At 41.0% G+C, this 23,955-nt stretch overlaps 1 protein-coding gene across 3 annotated transcripts in view; it reads right to left on the reverse strand.

Annotated features, from left to right (window-relative positions):
- Positions 1 to 23,955, reverse strand: part of LOC124138697 (serine/arginine repetitive matrix protein 1-like) — a 29,284-nt gene continuing 5,329 nt past the window's right edge. The window contains exons 3-16 of one of the 3 annotated variants that reach the window (XM_046505492.2): positions 19,455 to 19,561; positions 18,172 to 18,277; positions 17,360 to 17,461; positions 17,105 to 17,209; positions 15,874 to 15,948; positions 15,449 to 15,480; positions 14,610 to 14,670; positions 13,297 to 13,355; positions 12,818 to 12,878; positions 12,061 to 12,185; positions 8,421 to 8,583; positions 4,568 to 4,657; positions 2,617 to 2,634; positions 1 to 1,337 (exon numbers count right to left, since the gene is read on the reverse strand). In XM_046505492.2, coding sequence (XP_046361448.1) covers positions 1,173 to 1,337; positions 2,617 to 2,634; positions 4,568 to 4,657; positions 8,421 to 8,583; positions 12,061 to 12,185; positions 12,818 to 12,878; positions 13,297 to 13,355; positions 14,610 to 14,670; positions 15,449 to 15,480; positions 15,874 to 15,948; positions 17,105 to 17,209; positions 17,360 to 17,461; positions 18,172 to 18,277; positions 19,455 to 19,561 — 1,269 coding nt within the window. In that variant the 3' untranslated portion in view covers positions 1 to 1,172. Of the gene's footprint in view, positions 1,338 to 2,616; positions 2,635 to 4,567; positions 4,658 to 8,420; positions 8,584 to 12,060; positions 12,186 to 12,817; positions 12,879 to 13,296; positions 13,356 to 14,609; positions 14,671 to 15,448; positions 15,481 to 15,864; positions 15,949 to 17,104; positions 17,210 to 17,359; positions 17,462 to 18,171; positions 18,278 to 19,454; positions 19,562 to 23,955 lie in introns of all 3 variants that reach the window. The other 2 variants (XM_046505491.2, XM_046505493.2) reach the window with 2 other exon arrangements.

The following is a 23,955-nucleotide window of genomic DNA, read 5'->3' on the forward strand; positions in this document are numbered from 1 at the left end:
AGAAACATAATCGGGGCGAACCGGGATTCGAACCCACAATCACAGGTTTCTGGCGTGCCCAAGGGAAGCAACTCTGCACAGCGAATCGCGGTGCCTTTGATGACTGGGCCACCTGTGCCCCCCTAGGTCAATAGGTCTTTAAATAGTACATGTGCATGTTGTTTTCTTTCAATTCATGCTGGTAATGAACAGTTTGTTTGTAATAGAACACACGTACCTGTCTTCATTAAATAATAATCACGATATTTCATGTCAGGGGCGAGACTATAGTGAAAATCTAGAGGGACTAGTCGGGTTTTTTTTTTCTTGCTATTTTACATAATCAACTAGTCCGAAATTAGCTGTGGACTAGCTGGATTTGCCCAACAGTGTCTAGCCTGTTGGTAGTACATTATGACGTCAATGTTCAAATGTTAGCAAACAATGTGGTGATCAAAGCTCATTAAAAAGCAGTTGGTCCTATTATTCTTGTGTAAATACTCTTAAAAACTTATTTCCTACTGGTCAACAATGTCTCATTATCAAATATATAAGTGAATAACATGAAATAATGACAGCACCAGAATAAAGTTACCTGGATGAACGATAACGACCCTTTAATACCCCTGAATTAAACTCAGGTGAGATAAATCAGGGAAATTACATGCTTTTAATTTCATTCACTATTACTAATTCATATTCTTTGAACTGGAATAGCCTCAGTTTAAATTTAAGATGCATAATACTTCAATCATTGAATATTGTCTGCATACGCTTATAAACCCAATTCATCAACAAGAAGAAACATGTATCTTGACACCATTCATAATTCATCTATTACGAAAAAATCCAGTGAATTTTTTATGAAAAACAAACATGTACATTTTGGTGTAAATCAGCAAGATTGGAAACACAACAGGTGTTAAAGATGAAAATATTTAAAAAAGACAGATGCACAAGGGTTCTAATGAAGATGTACAATTTGACAAGTTCAACAGTAACCATGGTAACAGGAATATGGCACACAAGAATTTTTGTTCGAATTTGTACAACGAAAGTCGGAAAACCATTCATTTTTAATTACGACGTCATCGTGACTTGAGAAAGCATACAAAGCAAGGGACAATTGCACTGTCAACACTATTGCAAAAATATAGGATAGAATGATTCAAGTTAATTCTCTGGTGGATGATTTACTTCAAGACGAAGGTCGGGTCGTCTAAATTGTCGACTTCAGGGGAGGGAGAGTTTGTGTCGTCAAACCCCCCCGTGACGTTAAAGGGGGAGAGATCGGGCGCGGCCGAGTCGTTATCAGCAGTGGACAGGAACTCCATATCATCACCAGCTGATGGGGATATCTGAAGGATAACAGAATAAGAGTGTTACCAAGGAAACTGAGGGAAATACATTTGAAAGCACAATCACAGGTTTCTGGTAAGCCTGAGGGTGTAACTTGGCACATTGAATTGTGCTGCATCTGGCGCCCTGACACGTATCCACTGACAGAGATCAAAAGCAGAGGTTATGCTCTGCAAACATTCAAAGAATAGGGACGACATAGATTGACAATATTGAGTGTGTGAGTTTGTTAAACTCCACTTTGAACAGTATTCCAGTTATATCAGGGGTTGTCAGCTAGATGGGGGAGGAAAGCCTGAACTGATGCAGGTCTTAGATGTTCACACTTTAGTGGAACATAATCAAGGCGAACTGGGATTCGAACCACGATCATAGGTTTCTGGTGTGTCTAAGGGACTTAAGTCTGCACAGAGAATTGCAGAACCATAGACGAGTGGGCGACCGTGCCCCCTGCTTGACTATATTTCAGCTGGGCTGATTTACCCCAGAAGGTGTTCATGATTGGTTGGTTGGTTTGTTGTTTAACGCCGCACTCAGCAATATTCCAGCTATATGACGGCGGTCTGTAAATAATCCAGTCTGGACCAGACAATCCAGTGATTAATATCATGAGCATTGTTCCACGCAATTGGGATTGATGACATGCATCAACCAAGTCAGCGAGTCTGACCACGTGATCCCGTTAGTCGCCTCTTACGACAAGCATAGTCACCTTTTACGGCAAGCATGGGTTGCTGAAGACCTATTCTACCCCGGATCTTCATGGGCCGGGTGTTCATGAAATGATGAGGAATACTGTTTGCTGAACAGGCCATTGACAGGGATGAAAATGGGTTTATCAAAAATTTTTTTAAAGTAATGGCATGTATCTCAAAAACGACTTTTGACGTTATGTACTCGGTGGAATTCCCCAAGACCTGCTGAAAACTCTCATCCCTGCATTGAGAGTCAAGCTGCGCTACGCATGTTGGGACACACATCCTCATTTTCCCGGACTATTTGTGCCCACTTGGTTAGAGACTGAATTTTCCACTTTTCTATGAAGGCGGACATTTTCAACACATGGATCACAGATCTGCCTGTATGATCAGTATGTTTTTTCAAGTGGAAAACCCCCCTAAAAAAACAGGTTTTTGTCTGCCGGGTAAGTAAAACACAAAAATTAATTTGTCATCTACTTCTTTGCCAAATACGTGGTGTTTTCCTTGCCTCTAAGGTCTTATCTGACAAGGTCTGACACAAGTTATTTAAGTAGTTCCAACAGGCACTGTAGCTCACCTCATAGTTCTGGAATACCTGCAACATCAAAAGTCAAACTATTTGAAATTTAAATCATACAAGTCAAACACGGGTCCTAAATCAAAACATTCAAACAATATGTTGGGTAAAATATGTTCACACACAATATGCATACTTGCTTTACAATTTTACACAATGATACGTCAATAACTGTGGTGCCAGCACTTCTTATGAAAAGACACCCTAGTTGGGACCAAGCTTAACATTCAGCCTTATCAACACTGTGGCATTTGAGTAGATTTAAACACTTACATAAAGAGACAGGTAATTAAAGTAGACGCAAAGTTTTGCAACTGGTCCAAAGACCAATTTGAGAAGATGTAGCAACTTATGCTAGTCCTGAGACCGATCTCACCCCCCACCCAACCCAACCCCCTCTAATAAATGGACAAGCTCTAATGAGCTAGTGTTCATAACATTGATGTCATGTAGGCCTTGGAAGAGTCCAAATTTACTACCAGGGTACCCGACCCCCTATAACCCGACCCTACCCGGGTACCCACTGCAAGTCTCAAGAGAAGGGAACAAAATGTCTGATTGGTTATTGTTTTACCGCAGCCCTAGCTAAAACTATTTAGATACATGTATCAAACAATCAGATCATGTGTTCACTGAAGTTGACTGAAGCTTTGTCTTTACTCAAACATATATAGATGATATCAAAATATATCTTGCTTGTTTATTTGTTGTTTAACGCCACACTTAGCACTATTCAGGCTATATGATGGCAGTCTGTAAATAATTGAGTCTGGACCAGACAATCCAGTGATTGACATCATGAGCATCAATCTACGCAATTGGGATACGATGACATGCATCAACCAAGTCAGCGAGCCTGACCACCCAATCCTGTTTGTTGCCTCTTATGACAAGCATAGTTTCCTTTTACGGCAAGCATGGGATGCTGAAGACCTTTTCTAACTCCTTCACAGGTCTCAAATATATTTACATGAGTTTATATATGTTCATATATAAAGCGTTCATATATTTGATATCAAAAGACATGAGTGCAAGATTATATTTATCATCCAACATTCTTCTTCCAGCATTTGGAGTTTGTAAATAGTAGGCCAGTTTTGGATGATAAATACAGTTTATACATGCTTTATTGATATTTCCAATTAAAACAAGAGTCATCAGAAAGACGACATATCCCCCCGGCAGCTGTCTGTAAAGTAACCACTAGTAAATGTGCAATTCTGTATGTAATGAGTCAACAGTTGAATGTTCTTTTAGAAGCATACATTGTTTAACCTACTGAATGGTTTTCGAATTCTGTCCCGGAAACGAACCCGTTCCCAAAGGAGTCTATGTCCAACTTCATTCCATAAAAATTTAAAAAAATAAAAATTAGAAAAATCCCAAAATATCAAAAGGCACCACTTCAGTATGTGCCTGATAGCTTTGCAAAGTTTCAATCAAATACACTGAAAGGTTTTCGAATTCTGCCCCGGAAACGAACCCCATCCCCAATTGAGTCTATGTCCAACTTCATTCCATAAAAATTTAAAAAAATAAAAATTAGAAAAATCCCAAAATATCAAAAGGCACCACTTCAGTATGTGCCTGATAGATTTGCCAAGTTTCGATCAAATACACTGAATGGTTTTCGAATTCTGCCCCGGAAAAGGAAATGATTACGGACGGACGGACGGACGGACGGACGGACGGACAGACAGACTGGCTGATCGCTATATCCCCCGCATTATATGCCGGGGGGATGAAAACACGCTCTTGTCAAGTGTAACTGGAGCCTCACCAATGGGAGGTCATACTCAGTAGTTTGATCCTCACTGAGGGTTTTGTTACAAGCTGTCTGGCAAATGGGAGGTGACCAGCCTCAATTATTTGCATCCCACCATGATAAAGCTGGATTATTTCTGGGTGTTGCGTAAAACAACATAGACTCAGTCTATGGCTGCTTTATTACCTGAATGTCTGACTTCGACGTGGGATATGTGGAGGTGTTATCACTGAAATTGGAGAAAGGAAGCGCCTTGGGTGGTTCCTCCTCCATTTCCTGCAAGAAGACAATTCCGATTTTAACAAATGGTGCTTCCTCAGAGGGAATGCTTTTAATACCAGTGTTACACGTTTATAGACCTGCAAAAAATTGCAATCACAACAGTATTGAAAACTTCATCACAGGTCTCTGAAAGGGACATCACTCTCATTCTGTATTTTAGAATGAAAACATAATTATAGCAAACATTTTTCAGTCAAGCTAAAAAAAACAAAAAAACCTGGTTCTCAGGCACCGCCGCATCATCATAAAGTCTGCCGCACATTTCGTTTTTATTTCCATTTTCAAAACAAAAAAAATCCTTAAATGTTCCGCAGTTACTTCCCTTTTCATGTGCACTGCTTTACTACGCATCTTGTGGGTTATGGTCATGGGGGCAATAGGAGTTAATGTGCCTGCTTTGCTGTTTGCAAATTTGGTCAATGAAAACATTAAATTTGCAATAAAACATCACTAGACATGATGATGGTATTCAAATACAAATTCAATGTTATTTGTGTACTGTATGAGGGACAATGCAGAGGTTATTTGTCTCGTAAAATAAGCAGGAAATCGATGCTAATTTATATACTCCGGCTTTAAAGCGAATCGGAATATAGCACATCACTAGTGCATACAAAATCTCTACATTAGCAATAAAAATGTGTTTGTCTTCCGCAGAAAAAAAACAAGAAAGAAGTGAGCAAAGCTCACATACCCCCGTTATCCCCGCTGGTCAACAACAAATAGTAAATAGTTTGTTAATTAATGAAATATTACATATTTCTAACTGATTTTAACTTCAATGTTTTAAAAACTAAGATTGAGTTCAAGTGACAATTGCCCCCCCCCAAAATCTACCATGTTACCAGTGTTCACTACGAGGAAGTAGATCACCATGAACACCTTTGAATACAAATTTGATTGAGGAGTTACATAAGAAGAATTATCAAAAGGACCTAAAAACACATAAAAAATGGAACAATATCATATAAGAAAATCAACAAATTAATAATTTCCATCTAGCCTTAACAGATATGGTAAAGAATTCATAAATTCAAACTAACACAAAGCACAGATACTGATGATGATCTACATGTGTGGAAACAATTTTGGAAAATATATTAGCTATACAAAACCAGTCATCAAAATTTCTAAATTCCATCATGTTTCCATGAAAACAGCAAAAGAGAAAACTTTCAGAATCTTATAAAAGATAAAAAACAATCATAGTGGTTAATGTAGCAAGTTTGCTGAAGCTAGGATACATAATATTGTAAACATGGATCGTACAAAAACTCTACCCAAAATTTATGTTTCACAATGATTCCATGGAAACGGCAAAAATAAAAAAATTCAGAATCTTCAAACTAGCAAAAGGCACAAGTACTCATTGTGGTTAATGTGTGGAGAAAGTTTGGTGAAGCTAGGGTGCATAGTTAAAAAGATATAGGCCGTACAAAACACCCACCCTAAAAGTTTAAGTTTCTTAATGTTTCCATGGAAACGGCAAAACTTAAAAAGTTCAGAATCTTAAAACTAGCAAAAGGCACAAGTACTCATTGTGGTAAATGTGTGTAGCAAGTTTGGTGAAACTAGGGTGCATGGTTAAAAAGTTATGGGCCGTACAAAAGCTCGGACGGACGGACGGATGAACGGAACGCTATATACCCCCAATTTACTTCGTAAACAGGGGTATAATTACATCGTAGCCCTTAGCGAATTCAGGGAAACGGAACAGATTATATCAATTAAACTTGGTCAATACAAATGTGAGATAAAACATCACTAAACATAATGATTAGCCAATTAAATGTAGCAGTATGCTTGTAAATAGAATATTGTTAGATTTTATAGTATCATTATAGTAACCAAACATGAATTAAATCAATAAGCTAACCTAAATATTTAACATTTATTTTCCTAAATACTTGTGTTAACTTCAGCACTTGCACAAATCTACTAATTCACAGGTAAGCTTGGGTAGTTCAACCATTTCGTTCTTAGGTTCATGGCTATTGTCACTGGGTCGTTCAGGGCTTGGCCTGTGATTGGGTGCTCTTTGTTATCAAGCTTTTTTGCATGTTCTCTGCATCAGGTGGATACCCTGATCACAACTTCTACTGGTCAGTCAGCACATATTTCTCAGCATGTTCTCTACACTGAATCATACAGGGTAAGTTCATCTAATTCTTACTTTTTTTATCTGGAAGCTTAGGTTACTATGTATTTTAAGCATTGTTGTTGGATATAGTATTTTAGCTAGCATTGTATTATGACATTGTAATGTGTTCTTAATTCAACTTAACTGTGTATTTGACTGAGGTATTAGCCAAGTGTACATTTTTTAAAATGGATATAAACTGATTAGATGAGATATATGTATATGTATCATGTATATATGTATATATGTATAGTATTTAATAGTATTTAATAGCATTTAATAGCAATTATAAAGCTTGTATTCCATACATGCTAGTGTAACTCTAGTTATAGTATATATGTATGTAGTTTACTTATTTGTGCATGGCTATTCACTATACGTCTGTAAGAGAAAGTCGAGCCTGCGTCCCTGAGATAAGGTATGCTATTTATGTTTTATTAATTATGCATGATTAACTATACATAGAGTGTAATTTGTTTTATCTGGAAGGATTTGTTCATATATATATATGCCAAAAGTAAGGAACTATAGATCTAAATGTATTATTTGTATTGCTGTTATCTAGTGCCTTTATACTGTCCATACCCATGATATTTATATCAAATTATGTATGTTTTAGGGCAGATCCGGACTATCGTGAAGTTCTCACTCTACGCCCATTGAAAATAAATCCCTTTGAACCCAACAAAAACTCCCTTATCTTTGAGAGGACCAGAGTACCGCTGTTACATAAATTGTATTTCCTGTTCTGATTGGCATTGTTTTATATGCAGAGATTAAGATTACCGTGCGTCTTGTCTCGTAACCTGAGCCGGAAGTAGCAATCAGCTGTATACACTTTTCTCGGAATCTACCGGTGATTTTGCCAATAATATAACTTTAAAGAATTTTGATACAATGAGCGGAAGAATTGTATCTGAAACTATTATTTTGTCAGGAAAAATTTATTCCAAAATCATGTGTAGTTGCAGCTTTACTATATATGTGTGAAATAAATTAATAACCATAAGCGTAGCACTTTGGTTCAGCTGATACAACAAGTATGACTTTCAGCGATTCAATGTATGGCATTTATGATATATGATGTAGTCTCTACGACCTATCCTGAATGATGTCAGATATGACTGATGTTGTCCCTATGACCTACACTGAATAGAGTCAGGTATGAATGAAGCAGTCCATATGACCTATCCTGAATTATGTCCCTATGACCTATCTGAACAATCATGTCTGAATGATGTAGTCCCTATGACCTACACTGAATAGAGTCGGGTAAGAATGATGCAGTGGCTATGACCTACCCTCAATGTAGTCCCTATGACCTACCCTGTATGAAGGCAATTTGAATGATGCAGTCCCTATTACCTACTCTGTATGCAGTTGCTATGACCTACCCTGAATACAGTCAGGTCTGAATGATGTAGTCCCTATGACCTACCCTGTATGCAGTCATTATGAATGATGCACTCACTATGACCTACCCTGAATGCAGTCCCTTCAACCTATCCTGTATGCAGTCATTATGAATGATGCACTCACTATGACCTACCCTTTATGCAGTCATTATGAATGATGCACTCACTATGACCTACCCTGAATGCAGTCCCTTCAACCTACCCTGTATGCAGTCATGTCAGTTGGAGTGCCCGAGCGACTGCGGTGGAACTTGGCCCGGCTGACATCTGTCCTCATGGCATTCATCTGAATCTTCATCTTGGCGAGGATCCAGTCGGGCACGGTGAACCCATACAGTTCATCCATCAACAGGTTGGGGCTGTCCCTGGACACAATACAGGTAACACAGCCTTAGAAATTTGTTTTTTTACAGACTAATCTAGAGTGCTAGTGGGGACCTGATTTCACTTGTCCTCCGAGTTTGTAGCTAGTCCTGCTTTAACAACATCAAAGGTCTGCCATGTTTACATTTTCTATCTGGGCGGTCGGGTAGCCTAGTGGATAAAGTGTTCGCTCGTCATGCCGAAGACCCGGGTTCGATTCTCGACATGGGTACAATGTGTGAAGCCCATTTCTGGTGTCCCCCCACCGTGATATTGCTGGAATATTGCTAAAAGAGGCGTAAAACCATACTCACTCACTCACTGCACTTTCTATCTGCTTTACTAGGTCAGTTTTATATTGTAGCAACATTGAAGCCTTGAGAACTGGTTCAGATCAATGAGGACAACTGTCACTGGATTTTTACTTGTCCTCAGCACGATTTAGCAGTATCGGACTAGGGGCATAACATGGATTTTAAAGGCTGTTATAATACACATGCAGGCTTCTCAAACAAAAACTGGGAACACAGAGCTCCAGGGGAAAAGGCACTATGGGTCGAAATTCTCTCCTCAGAAGATTCTCATTTACAGTCCGTTTGACTCCAAATGAGAACGATGAATTGCAAAATAACTCGAAATCCAGAAAAGTGTATGAAACATCAATACGGTACTTGACCATGAATACCCTGTACCCAACAAAATCTGAATTTTGATTATTTTAAGACCCATGACGGATGAAGTTGTGTACATGACACATAGGGGGGCAAACCGTGGAAGGCACAGCGCAAGCACGCATGCACTGCACGTTCTGTGGTAGGGGAAATGACAGAGCATTAGGGGGGCCGTCTCATGATAATTTCACTCATGCCATAGATCTCGTCGTCGGAACTGCTGGTGCCTGAACCGACTGCCACTATTATAGGTTGGACTGTTGCTGGCCGTAGTCCATCTCGTGACCAATAACATGGCTCTATCTCGTCAACGACTGTGGCCACACAACGCCTCCATGTTTCTACTGTTACCCGACCAAGGGATTCCTTTACGAGTTGTTCAACGTCTCTTAATTTGAACGTTGTGTTCGATCGTCTAACGTCACCCTTGACGATGCCCCATACCAACTCAATTGGATTCAGGCCGCAGTGATAAGGTGGCAGTCGTAAGACAGCGTGACCCTGACCCTTGATGTAACTGTCAACTTTATACACGGGGTCAGGTTTCATAGTTTTGATGATTTCATAGAGCTGTGGTTTCGTCGCTCGAGAAGGAAAGGTTATGTTCCTCCGTTGCAGCCAAGTAACTATGTCTCCTTTACGGTTATTAGAGGTTGGAGTCTTGCTTTCTGGATCCTGCACACTATGATACGGTGCATTGTCCATGACAGTGAGAGGCTTGGTAGGCAAAGCAGGGACTAATGTATCTTTCACCCACTCCAGAAATACATTGCTGTAATTTCTGTGTGGTAGTCCCTGTTGTCTTTGGCCTTGGCTCTAAAGACGAGTTCACAGTCTGGGAGAAAACCCTGACTAGCAGAACCAGCATGGAGAACTTCGAGTCTTTCACCCTTTCCCATTGGTAACTTTCTACCAGACTCCTTACAGTCACCACTGGGTACCCACTGACTGCTGGCTGTGTGTGACGCATTTACCCATGTCTCATCTAAGAAGACGGGCTCATATCCTTCTTCATGTTTCTGCTTGATGGTATGAAGGTAATGATTTCGGAGACAAACAATGTCAGACCGTTCACACAACACAGCCCTATTTTCTCCAGTTATCTTTGTGTATTTGTAACCAAATGTATGCAACAGCTGCCATAGTTTGTACTTTGTAACACATAAATCATGGTCAGTTTCAAGGTGTTTCTTCAAAATTCTTAGGGACAGGTACTTATTTTCTGAGTGCAGTTTAACAATTGCACGTCTGACTTGATCCCTCTGAAAACTGTCTAATTTATCAACCTTGCGTGGTTTTGACATGTTCCCTATCTCCTTACTATTTGTATCTCGTCGACTAACAACATTTTAAAGTTTCTGAGGGGACATACCAAGAGCTTTTGAAGCTCGTTTCAAGAATTTATTAATTACATAAAAAGGCTTTGCTCTTTCTGCTTCACTTCTAAAGAAATCATACACATTCAACATCAACTGTTTAACATCTGCTGAGTAGCGCATCTTGTCATTGAATGAACACGGTCACTGTGTAGCACGTGCAGACCGTGCTTGCGCTGTTCCTTCCACGGTTTGTCCCCCTACGTGTCATGTACACATTTCTATACAAAATTACATGATAGTTTCTTAAAGAACTTCATCCGTCATGGGTCTTAAAATAAACAAAATTCAGATTTTGTTGGGTACAGGGTATTCATGGTCAAGTACCGTATTGATGTTTCATACACGTTTCTGGATTTCAAGTTATTTTGCAATTCATCATTCTCATTTGGAGTCAAACGGACTGTACATGTACTTAAATAATAATGATGACTGGGCCAAAAGGAAGTGGTTCAGTTTAAAGTGGAACAAAACTTTTAAATACCATCTTCCTGAGGCAAGGGAGTTATCCGAGTTATATATTTGGCTGGACTAACAAGTCTATGCATAGTCCAATCAAAATAGCGATATGAAATTGACATCTGGTTTGAAAACTGCTGTGCAGATTTTGGTCGATTGCAGGATTTGCAAAGCATGAGCACCGCCAACTTTTATAGATGTTAAATACATCAATCAATATTTAATCATAATTCGTGACTACATTTTAGCTATAAAGACTTTCATCTGTTACAAAAACCCATCCAATATCCATCTTATCCTATAGACATAAGAAGATTGATACAGTAAATCTTCACAAAAGTTACTTGCCCCTTCTATGCCTTCGCCGTTTCAACCTTATTTGTTGCCAATGAAACCAAATTCTACATTCGACACCCTGATTTAACATGCACTGGCCAAATGGTAACCTCATCTACATAGCTGAAAACAATATCTTTTTAAACAGACATTCTTCACTTGTGTACTTTTGTCCAAAATGGGTAACAAGAATGAATGAATGAATGAGTATAGTTTTACGCCGCTTTTAGCAATATACCAGCAATATCAAGGCAGGGGACACCAAAAATGGGCTTCACACATTGTACCCATGTCGGGAATCGAACCCGGGTCTTCGGCGTGACGAGCGAACGCTTTAACCACTAGGCTACCCGAACGCCCCCTAGTTAACAAGATGTCCCTCTGTGCATACATAACTGTGCAAGACGTCCTGTCACTGTGTACACCTTTGTGAAATGTGGAATGTGTTAATAAACAACTATCTTAGATGTCTAATGCTGTGTGTCTAATACACAACTGTGTGACATGAATTATAGCTGAGTGTATGTACAAAAGAATGAGATGTCTGACGCTGTCGGTATCCATAACCGAGCAATGTCCTGCTGTGTGTGTACACACAACACTCAGATGTCTGACACTGCATTTGAGGACGTCCTACCTGTACTCGTCTGTCCGACTGAGGTCCTGTATGTCCTCCACCATCAACATGTAGGCCTTGCCGCCTGTGGCAGGCATCAGGTGATGCTCGTACAGCCACGCCTTGTCGTCCTGGTCACCTGAGTACTGATGCACCAGACAGTGTTACAATCAATGATACAGCTTAGTAGTGACAGGGCTCGACTTAAGGAACTTCATTTAACTTGCACCAGGTGCATGTTGACAAGAAAAACTAGATAGATCTCTGATGACTGTACATAAATTAATGACATATTGCTGTTAAACCTAATAGAAACATGTGCACATAATCTTAATGTACCCACAGTTTGATGATGTCAAGTGAGTGAGTGATTTGGGTTTAACATCGCTTTTAACAGTATTCCAGTTATATCACGGCATGTCAGCTTAATGTGGTAGGAAAGCCCAAAGTGATGCAGGTTTCAGACGTTTACCACTTCGGTGAAACCAACGAGCACAGGTATGGTGCTGACAAACCTAGAAACATAATCGGGGTGAACCGGGATTCGAACCCACAACCATAGGCAACTATGCACAGCGAATCACGGCGCCTCAGACAGTCACTAGAAATACAACAAAGTCAGTTCCATATTGTACATAAATAGGAGCTAATATATCAACATGTAACCATGGTAACAGGAACAAAACTGAATCTGAATAACCTTCATCATATCCCTCTCAGACTTGTCAGCTGCCTAATGCCAACAGATAACTCTTTCTTCACACGACATGAAACATACCTTGAATATGTCCGGGTGTTTTATGTACAGTCGTCCTCGAGTTGCACCAAGGCCAAGAGCTCTGAAATCACACAATGTTAAATGCTGCTTTAACAAGTCACAGAGTCGGACTGCCCTCTCCACTTCAGTCGCCTCTCACAACAAGCATTGGTACAACCACAGGTGAAATCTGACACAGAAACATTCATATGATCCATAACATGTTAATCCAAGTAGCTGAAGGATCTAGCTCAGTCATTACAGTGAATTACAGCACATTACACGGTAGAGCCACCTGTCCCTCCCTACAGAGTGAGTGAGTATGGCTTTACGCCACTTTGAGCAATATTCCAGCAATATCACAGTGGGGGACACCAGAAATGGGCTTCACACATTGTACCCATGTCAGGAATCGAACCCGGGTCTTCGGTGTGACGAGCGAACGCTTTACCTACAGAGAGTGCAACATACAGGAGATGATTGTACATCTGTTCACTCACTTGTTAGCCCTTGCTCCCATCACAAATTTGGTTTCTGTGACAATTCTCTCCGGATCCCACTGAAAGTAAAATAATAATAATCAGAACTCACAAATTTTAGGATTTGTTCATTTGTTTGTTGTTAAGCGCCACACGCGGCTATATGATGGCTGTGTGTGTAATAATCGAGTCGGGACCAGATAATCCAGTGTTTGACATCATAAACATTGATTTACGCATTTTTGGTACGATGACATGCATCAACCAAGCCAGCGACCTCACCTGATCATGTTCATGGCCTCTTAGGACAAGCATGGGTTGCTGAAGATCAATTGTAACCTGGATCTTCACGCATATGAATGTCAGGAGGATTATAAACATATGTTTCTTGTTCCTGAAGAGGGCTACAGATAAACACCAACCACTGAGTACTTACATCGGGAACGATTTTACTCCCTTTTTAATACTGTTTATTAGTTACCGGTACTCTTAATCCAAGGAGTGAACCTTTATGCCCCTTCAGATGACTTTTAATTTGCATCTGGTTGGTCGGTAGGTTTGTTGTTTAACGCCGCACTCAGCAATATGCCAGCTATATGCAGCTGTCTGTAAATAATCGAGTCTGGACCAGACAATCCAGTGATTAATATCATGAGCATCCATCCACGCAATTGGGATCGATGACATGCATCAACCAAGTCAGCGAACCTGACCACCCGATCACCTTGGGCGACAAGTATAAGCGCCTTTTAGGGCAAGTATGGGTTGCTAAAGACCTATTCTACCCCAGATCTACTTTGCATGTGCACAAGAGTGTCAAATTTCACATAGACATACAGTGATTAATATCGATGTGAGAAGTAGCACTTTTTTTATGCATTATTCCCTGCAGTAGACTTCATGTATACATGATGCCTGCATTAGATCACTAATAAAGTTCTGTAGAGACATAAAAGATACACAAACTGAAAAAGTAAATATGCGGTGTCGTTATAAGTGATATGAGAGGCGGAATCTGGTCAAAAGAAGGGACATAACTGGTAATAGCCACAGGTGGCTCTACGATGGAGCCATGAAATTCCAGACTAGTTTGGCAAGGGTGGAAACTGGACTTTTCAAGTCAGAAAACTCCTTTGCTTAGATGCATTTTCTCATGTGTAATTGTACGCAAGCAGCTCAATAGTATGGTGATCTGGATCTCTTAAGATCTGGATTCTCAGTTCTCCGTATCATACAAATCAAGATAAAGCCTTGCAATTGTATGTATTGTATCTGCAGCTTTTTATTGTAATAAGACTGTGAATAAGATCATAATAGTATGACTTCCAACCTACCTTTGGCCCCTCCCGTCGGACCGGTTCATTTGGCTTAATAGACTTCAGTGGTGTGCCTCTCCTGCAGAAAAAGTATTGAATATCATAAAAACTATAATTCATGCAAATAAGTGAAAAGTATGTGTGAGTATATATCTTCTATCAGGTCACAAATAACTTATTATATTTCATTCCAGTTGTTTGGAAACCTGAACTAGATCAGCATTTTCTTTTAATGTTTAGGAGCTCAGTTATTTTTTCCGGACATAAACAGGTGCTCAACTATTATTTTATAAAAACAAATAAAAATAACACACTATATTCATCAGAGACTTTAATATAGTTCGCAAGAAATAATCACACTATTCTATTTCCTTCAATGCTATGCAGAAGTAAAAAAAAAAAAAAAAAAAAAAAAATAGAATTATTTTTTTTTAAATTTGCAAGTCAAATAGTTGTTCCTTAATCTTTAGTGATTATAACATGATTCCCAAGATGGCAGCACTTTTGATTCTGGTGCATCCAAGCAACCACCAGAACCGTAAGTGATGTCCTTGTGATTGGCTGACTACTGTGATAACAAGTGCTTAAAGTACAGAACGTTTGTAGTCTCTTACTGAAACACATCACAAACAATGCATTTGAGCAATTACTATCTAACAAGATCTAACAGTCACTCTAATTTTGAATGTTTTTTTCGCTGTGTACTTATACTTTTCTAATCTAACTATGTTATCCTATTTCCTGATATTGACTTTTGGCTCAGGTTGGTCTAATTTGTAACCTGGAAAATAAGAAAACTGTTGCCTAAGCACCAGTGTCTGTGTATAGCCATCACAGTGCTTCACATCTGTACATACCCTGATTGGTGAAGAGGTGGCCGTCCTTTCCTCTGAAACAAAAATAATGACAATAAAGACAACGATTCCAAATAGATGGAAGTCTACTAGTAGAATGGTGTGTTACAAAATAAGGATTAACACAAGAAATGAATTTAAACAAATGAAAAGGAAGCGTACATAAAATGTAAATGCTGGCGTGAAAAATGTCAAAATGTCATAGATTGGGAGAAAACTAATGACTCTACAGAAACTATTCATAAAATAACAGATATTAATAAATCTTCCAGAATACCTCAGAATGAAGTAATTTTTAAAGCAGTAGTTTGATTTTCTTTTCGGAATTTTCTAATTATCAAAGAATTTACAATCCATTAGATATTGAAAGACAATAAACAGACAGAGACAAGAGAGTAAGGAAATAATTTTCGACTAACTTTCCTCACCTTCTTCTTGGGCTGGCTGATGTCACTTCCTGCCTCCGAGTTGCTGTCAGACGGGCGACGCCTTCGTCCGGTCCCCTGCACATAACAACATGTACTACAGGAACAAGAAACAAGAATCCCATGTGTCTGTGCAGCATATCAGGTCAACATGGCTGCTTGGGACGATACAAGACTGATCACACTATCCTATCAGTGAGTGCAGAACTGCAGGTAACTTTTTGAGCACTTGAGTTTTTACTCGAGGGTTTCTATATTATTGGGTTATTACATTTTTCATTGGGTAACCAATACTTTTTCACTCATCTATTCATCACTCTATTGTGTTTTTCCCACATTTAGTGAACATTTTAAGATTTTGAAAAACATTGACGTTGTTCAACATTGCTGCAAGATATATTCAAGCTATATCACAGTGGCCTGTAATGATCAGTCTGGTGTGCCAAACCAGTGCTGGATAACACGAGCAGTGGGCCATTATACTGGGATATGACCAACAGTCAGCCATGCCATACTTCATCGACACCCGATTCTGAACTGTGGCCTATTCTTCCCCGATCCCTACCTCAGCAAAGCAAAGGTGTGGTGTAATGGGGTTTAACGTTGCGTCCAAGATTGCACTTCTATAGTGACGTGCATGCTGTTTGTGTGGGGGGCTGCTTGTACTTGACTGGACTGGTGCTGATTTATAGTGCTAGCTCACTGAGATACCATGCTGCAGTTTAACATGAATACCCCACTCAAACACAGTATACAGACTCTGAGCTGACCAGTCCTTGTTTTAACCCCTTAATGCCGAGTGCCAGACAGGGTAACAACAAGTACCATCTTTTAACGTATTTTGGTATGATGCAGCCGGGGACGAAACCCCGGACCTTCCGCTCTCCGGGCGGATGCTCTACCATTAGACCACAGAGGTGGTCCAACAAAACCAAAGACTGATAAGCTCATGTTACATGATACAACACAACACCCTGTTTTTGTTTGTTCTTTGATCCAGCACTCAGCACTATTTCAGCTGTATGATGGTGGCCTGTAAATAATCCAATCTGAACTAGACAATCCAGTGATTGATATTATGAGCAATGATCAACACAGTTGGGGTATGATGACAGGCAATCAACCAGGTCATCGAGCCTCACCACTTCGAGTGAGTGAGTGAGTGAGTGAGTAAGTATATTCTTACCCAGAATCCCCGCGGGGGACCACACCCTGTGAGAAGCCTGTGACTTACCACCGGTCTCCGTCCACAGTTGCTGCCATTCTCGGACACAGTGTCAGTGTCATCTCTTACAGGGGTCACACTTCGCCGAGGTTCGCTCACGTACATCTTCTTTGCCTGAATGGGAAATAAATCATGAATCTGTAAAAATACAGCTACTTACTGTCACCACATGCACATTAACAAGATATTTACATATGTCCATATATCAGCAAGTCCTGTAGATGTCGTTAATGAATTGTTTGTGTGAATTGTGACTGCATATACCTCCTCCAGCATCTGTCTACACACAGCATGGATGTGGTCATCACTGACAGCGTTCTGTCCGTTGTTAAGCCGAATGTTGGATACAGCAGGTTTGAAAAACTTCTGAAATGATAAGACACAAACAATATGTTTTGGTTTGGTTAAGTTTGTTGTTTTACACCGCACTCAGCAATATTCCAGCTATATGACGGCGGTCCGTAAATAATCAAGTCTGGACCAGACAATCCAGTGATTGATATCATGAGCATCGATCAACACAATTGGGATCGATGACATGCTTCAACTAAGTCAGCGTGCCTGACCTTCCGATCCCATTAGTTGCCTCTTATGACAAGCATAGTCGCCTTTTACGGCAAGAATGGGCTGCTGAAGACCTATACTACCCCGGATCTTCATGTAACTAGGCCAGCCTAGGCCTCAGTAATTTCTCTGTGTGGCCCGGCTGACAAGATATTGCTGCAATCAACCAGTTTCACCTCGCAATTGAGTCTCATCCTATGATTTGTTTGTTTGTTGATTAATGCCACACTCAGTAACGTTCTAGCCAAATGACGACGATCTGTCAGTAATTGAGTCTAGACCAGACAATCCAGTGGTTTACATCATGAGCACTGATCTACGCAATTGGGAGCCTTGTGGGGGATCAAATCTGAACCACGGACAGGACGAGCAAAAGTTTTAACCATGGGCTACCCCACTGCCCCCACCACAGAACTATTTGGACGCCTCCATGACCAACACAGGTCGATGGGAACCTAATCTAATCAACACAGCGGGACACATACATCAGGTAACCATGTTTTTCTGCTCACCTCGACATAATTCTGCACGATTACATCCAGCTCCTTGTTTAAGCTCCTCTGAAGGTTCTGCCGGAGGATGTCGAGGGACTTAGCAGCACTGGTTATTGAACAGGCCCTGGAAACACAACTGTGCTGGATCATAAAGGCTCACATATTGATGAAGTCAAACCTTTGTCAGTACATCACAGGTTTGTGCATAAGGAGGAGACTATATGGATGTCAACTTCTTTATTATGAGGAACACAGTGTTTTTCGGTTGGTTGGTTGGTTTGTTGTTTAACGCCGCACTCAGCAATATTCCAGCTATATGACGGCGGTATGTAAATAATCAAGTCTGGACCAGACAATCCAGTGATTGATATCATGAGCATCAATCCACGCATTTGGGATCGATGACATGCATCAACCAAGTCAGCGAGCCTGACCACCCGATCCCGTTAGTCGCCTTTTACGACAAGCATAGTCACCTTTAACGGCAAGCATGGGTTGCTGAAGACCTTTTCTACCCCGGATCTTCACGGGCACAGTGTTTCGGAGTGTATACTTACTCCTTCATCATCCTGTTCCTCATAATAAAGAAGTTGACATTCTCTTCCTCATGTTGGCTGGTTTGTTTGTTGTTAAACGCCGCACTCAGCAATATTTCAGCTATAACGGCGGTCTGTAAATAACTGAGTCTGGACAGGCAAAACAAGGGCTGATATCATGAGCATCGATCCACGCAATTGGGATACGATGACATGCTTCAACCAAGTCAGCGAGCCTAACCACCTAATCCCGTTAGTTGCCTCCTACGACAAGCATAGTTGCCTTTTATGGCAAGCATGGGTTGCTGAAGACCTATTCCACATGAAATGATAGCTGAAAGGGCTACTTATCTCTTCTCTAATTAGTAAATAGATTTGTTCCTAAGAACAGGGATTTAAGTCCTTGGCAGGCAAATTGTGAAAAAAATTGTGATATTGTCCCCCTGCAATTTCTTTTTATTTCAATACTCTTATTTTTGTCAATATTGAGGAATTGCCAAATTTTTCTCATTTCCTGCAGGCTTTGGGTCGAATATCAGTCTCTGAGAAGGTCTAGATAAATACCTGAAGAAAGTAAGGTCTTCTTCACAACTTTTAAGGACAAGAATGTTTTTTTTTTAAAAAAACACACATACTGAAAGTTAGCCAGTTTCCACTACTTTTTCAGAATGAGATGAGATAAACAAATTGTATGACTCAGGATAAGGTAAAAGTTTAATTTTATTCCAAATCTGGGAGATTCTGTGTAAACTGATGGGCACTCACTTGGCTCTCTGGACAGCTACAGACTGCGCCCTATATGCAGACCTGTACGTTGTGTTGTTGACAGGGAAGTTGGCTAGGTTCTGCAGCCTCATGTTGAAGGGACTCAACTGTAACCATTGTAACAGGGGATCACATCACTTCCATGTATACAATCTGTGTTCCTCAACTGTTTCTAAAGTTACTTTAGTCATTGATTATGATAAGAATGAATTTATCACATGAAAAAGATATAAATACTTTCTTGTTTCAGTACTAATATGATATATTAGGAACAATTTTGTTATTATGCCTACCAAAGGCTTGTTTCGTTAAAAAAATTGAATATTTATATACTTATCCTATCTCAAACTTTGCATGTCTTCTTTCGATCCTTACGTGGAATCGTGCTTGAACCAAGTTTCCAGCTTCTAAACATATTTCACCCGAACACTCCAGCCTCAACAAGGTCAGCACCTAAACAAATGGGTCATGCCCTGTAATCCTGTGCATGTGACCTTTCACGACTTGATCATCTGACTACCATTCTGTTTCTTAGAGCTGACAGGCTAGAGCTGTGATTCAGGGACGGTCGGACAAGCATATAGCGTGTGAGATGGATAAGTATATCAAATGTAAAATTTACAAAACGTATCCCATCTCACACAATGCATTTATCCTATGGTTGGACGCGGATACCCTAGCCTGTAGAGACAACAACCATGAGCCATACACAAGGAAGTTGGTGCTAAACAGTGATACATATATAGAATCTATAACACTGGCTTGTGTCATAAAGACGGGAAATTGTGTGGAGGTAAAAACACCACAACAGGCGATGGGATCCCTTTTATGCTAGTTGTCTCATCATGAAATCGGGTAGAACATGTGTTCCGTATTTTCATGTAGGACATCGATACACAAATGACATCATAGCTTTGAATAGAGATCTGTTCAGTGTATGACTCATAACCAACCCGGAGGTGGTGTATCTCTTTTAACGCTTTGTCACAGCTATCAATCATGCCCGCAGGATTGAAACATGCCAAGAGAAGTGGAACGATCGACAACATCCACAAGAGGATCATCAAACCAATACTGAGACATTACGCCCGTAAAATAGAGGTGATCAGGTACTGGCTTGGGACACCGCCAAAACAACCGTGCCTTGCGGCAACTTCTATGTTGAAGACCAGAGTCTTTACAGATGAGGTAGCTCACCCTACACTGGGTATTCAGTCTGGGAACCAGAATAATGACAATAAACAAAGGAAGGATGCTCCAATGAATGATCTGTATGTACAGGATACAGAGTACTGGGCTGCAGGAACGGGTACATAGTATTGTCTATCTGTGCTTGTTTGCAGCCGTCAACTGTAGAGGCCCTGAACACCGGTGACTCAGAAAGACAGTGGAAAGCGAAGACAGTGTCAGACTCCTAAAAAAATCCCTCCATGATGGTGAAGAGGGTGCAGTTGCTGTGCATGGTAGAGGCAACGGCTCCAGTTTCATGTGGATTAGATGTCACGTAGGCCCCAAGGGTTGTTGAGCAGAGACCATGGTTCGGGAAAATTCTGTACAGGCCGCCGTGGAAAGTGGGAAAAACAGTTTCTTGTGGGTGCACCAAAGTGGCATTGCCATCTTGACGTAGATGCCGAGATCTCTAACCGGGTATGGTCATCTGGGTTCAGGATGGCGCCAATGACGGAATGTTGAACAACTTGTCTGGCCGTCCCGGAAGCTGATTGTTTGCGTTGAGGTCCCAGCAAAGCCCCAGAAAGACCTTTCCATTATGTATTCTCTTAAACAGGACCCTGTTAACATCGAGAGCTTGGATCACACTCATTCTAGCAGCAGTTGTAAGGACCAAGAGAGAAAATGTCTTGAGCATGTTGAGGGTGATCAACTGAAAGTCCTTCTCAGCAAGTGGTTCATGCAGAGTTCAGATGGCAGAGGATGACATTAAGATCCCAAGTGGATCAAGACGACTGGTCAGCTAACTTGGTGGACTGAATGAGGAACTGTAGCTCAGCAAACGTGGAGATCTTAGATCCAGTTGTAATAGCAATGACAGAGTTGATCACAGCGAATTGATCTCAATTGTTGCAGACACTGGCTGACCTGTTGTAGAGAAGCAGTGGTCGGCTAGATGATGTCACAAGCCCAACAATAAGCTTTGAATGCCTTCCATTAATGGTCACATAAGGCCCGTGTGGAGGTGCGGGGAGCCTCAGTGAAGGTCTTGGCTCCTCTGTTCGAATACCCTCAGTTGACAAGCGACTTCTGGAGACGAGTCATATGCAAAGATGAGTCATACGCATCATGTAGGCTAGAGGCTATCATATAATCCCTGGTCGAACGAATGTACAAAGCAGGGTTGATCCTGAGGTGGGGTGGTGTTTTCAAAACTGTGCATTGTCAAACGCCGTCACGACGTGTAGTCATCGAGGTCTCACTGAAAGTGATTTATCCAGTCACTTTGCTGCATAAATCATCCTGTCTCCATGATATTTGATGCATGGAGATAAGTGGGAAATTACAGAATGGGCAAATCTCTGTCTCACACACCAGTAAAAGTGTAGCGCATGATCCAGTTGATCGTTATTCTCTTGATATTGCTATGCCATAGAATAACTAGTCTTGATCATACAATGGGTGGTCAGCTGAATGTAAGACGACTGTAGAAGGCGATCGTGTATCCTCAAGCACGCAAGGCCACTGTCATCGTAAAGGCAGAAAAATTTGGCTGTGAAGAATTAAACGGATAGTGCGTCCTCCTCGATCGATAGTGAAATGATGTTTGCTGACGTCTGCAAAAAAGATTAGGGAGTTACAGCAACAATGGAGTGCCTGTTCCTTTAGGTTTCTTGGCTGACGATAGTAGAGAAGTCTTCAATGAAGCCTTGACAATTGCGAAGACAGATTATAAATCTGTCTAAGAAAGTTAGGGACATTGCTGACATTGCTGACCTCGTTTATAGATAGAACATGTGCCCTGACATCGATGTTCATGTCGACCCTGAGGAGAGGGGTGTCGATATTGCTCCCAATGTCGATCTATTAGAGGAGGGTATTGATGTCGATCCCGATGTTGATCTGTAGGCAATCAGTATCGATGTCGATCCTAAGAAAATTGGTATCGATGATGATCTATTAACCGGCCAGGAGAGGGTGGTGTATAGCGATAGTAGTCAGACAGGAACCTCAAGGATGAGACGGAAGTAAACGACGATCTGCGTATCAATGTCAATCCTGATGTCGCTCCCGGGGTGGTGTATAGCGATAGTAGTCAGACAGGAACCTCAAGGATGAGACGGAAACCAACGACGATCTGCGTATCAATGTCAATCCTGATGTCGCTCCCGGAGTGGTGTATAGCGATAGTAGTCAGACAGGAACCTCAAGGATGAGACGGAAACCAACGACGATCTGCGTATCAATGTCAATCCTGATGTCGCTCCCGGGGTGGTGTATAGCGATAGTAGTCAGACAGGAACCTCAAGGATGAGACGGAAGTCAACGACGATCTGCGTATCAATGTCAATCCTGATGTCGCTCCCGGGGTGGTGTATAGCCATAGTAATCAGACAGAGATCTGTAATCTGGATATAATGGGTATCGATGTGTGACGGCCATGCCATGGAAAAGGAGAGAAGCACATGTGACTGTATCAATCCAAAGGGGAGGGGTATCGCCCAGCTGTGATGGCAATCCCAATAAACATTACATTGATGTCGATCCTGGGATGATTGGTGACTCTCAGCTGATGACAGGCATGGCGTGGTAACGGGCACACAGGGGGAAAACTGGTCCATTCGCAGGAAGGTCTTCAGTGAAGAAACTGTCCAAGATCCCATCATCTTCAACCGACAAGGATGGTATGGTTAACGCAGGAGGTGGTTTCACAACAGTTACGGTGGATGGAAAAGCCGGCTTGGTCACAAGTTTGGGCTTTTGGGCAAAGGGAAGGATCGCGTTCCATGTCCTTAGATTTAGACCAGCGGTCAATATTACGTTTGTGGCATTTGGTTAAACCTAAACGGAAAGCTTCCTCATAGAGGTGAGAACACTGGGCACGTCTGTGGCCCTTAAGGCAAAGGCCGCGACAATCACAGCAACGATCACGAGGATCAGCATTGGAGTAAGTATGTCTGCAACTTTTACAGGCGCTGTTCCGTTCCCATCCTCTTCTTAAATTAGTGTTGTAGATGTTAACACAAATGAGGAGGTAGCTCACAAAAAAAACACCAAAAATTCAAATATGTATTCTCTAGAACTAAACACACGTCTCCACAGGGTTGCGATGAGAAAGAGTATGATGTGGCAGGAGTAGTCAGGTGATCAAGTCGTGAAAGGTCACATACACAGGATTACAGTGCGTGACCCATTTTTTTGGGTGGTGACCATGGTGATGCTGGCATGTGTTCAGGTGAAATGTTTATTGAAGTTGGAAACTATATTCAAGCACGTTTCCACAATGGTATCGAAAGAAGAAGGAAGGAATGCATAGTGTTGGACAGGATAA

The sequence above is a fragment of the Haliotis rufescens genome, unplaced genomic scaffold (genome assembly GCF_023055435.1).
Source record: "Haliotis rufescens isolate VD_foot unplaced genomic scaffold, xgHalRufe1.0.p SCAF_15, whole genome shotgun sequence".
NCBI lineage: Eukaryota > Metazoa > Mollusca > Gastropoda > Lepetellida > Haliotidae > Haliotis > Haliotis rufescens.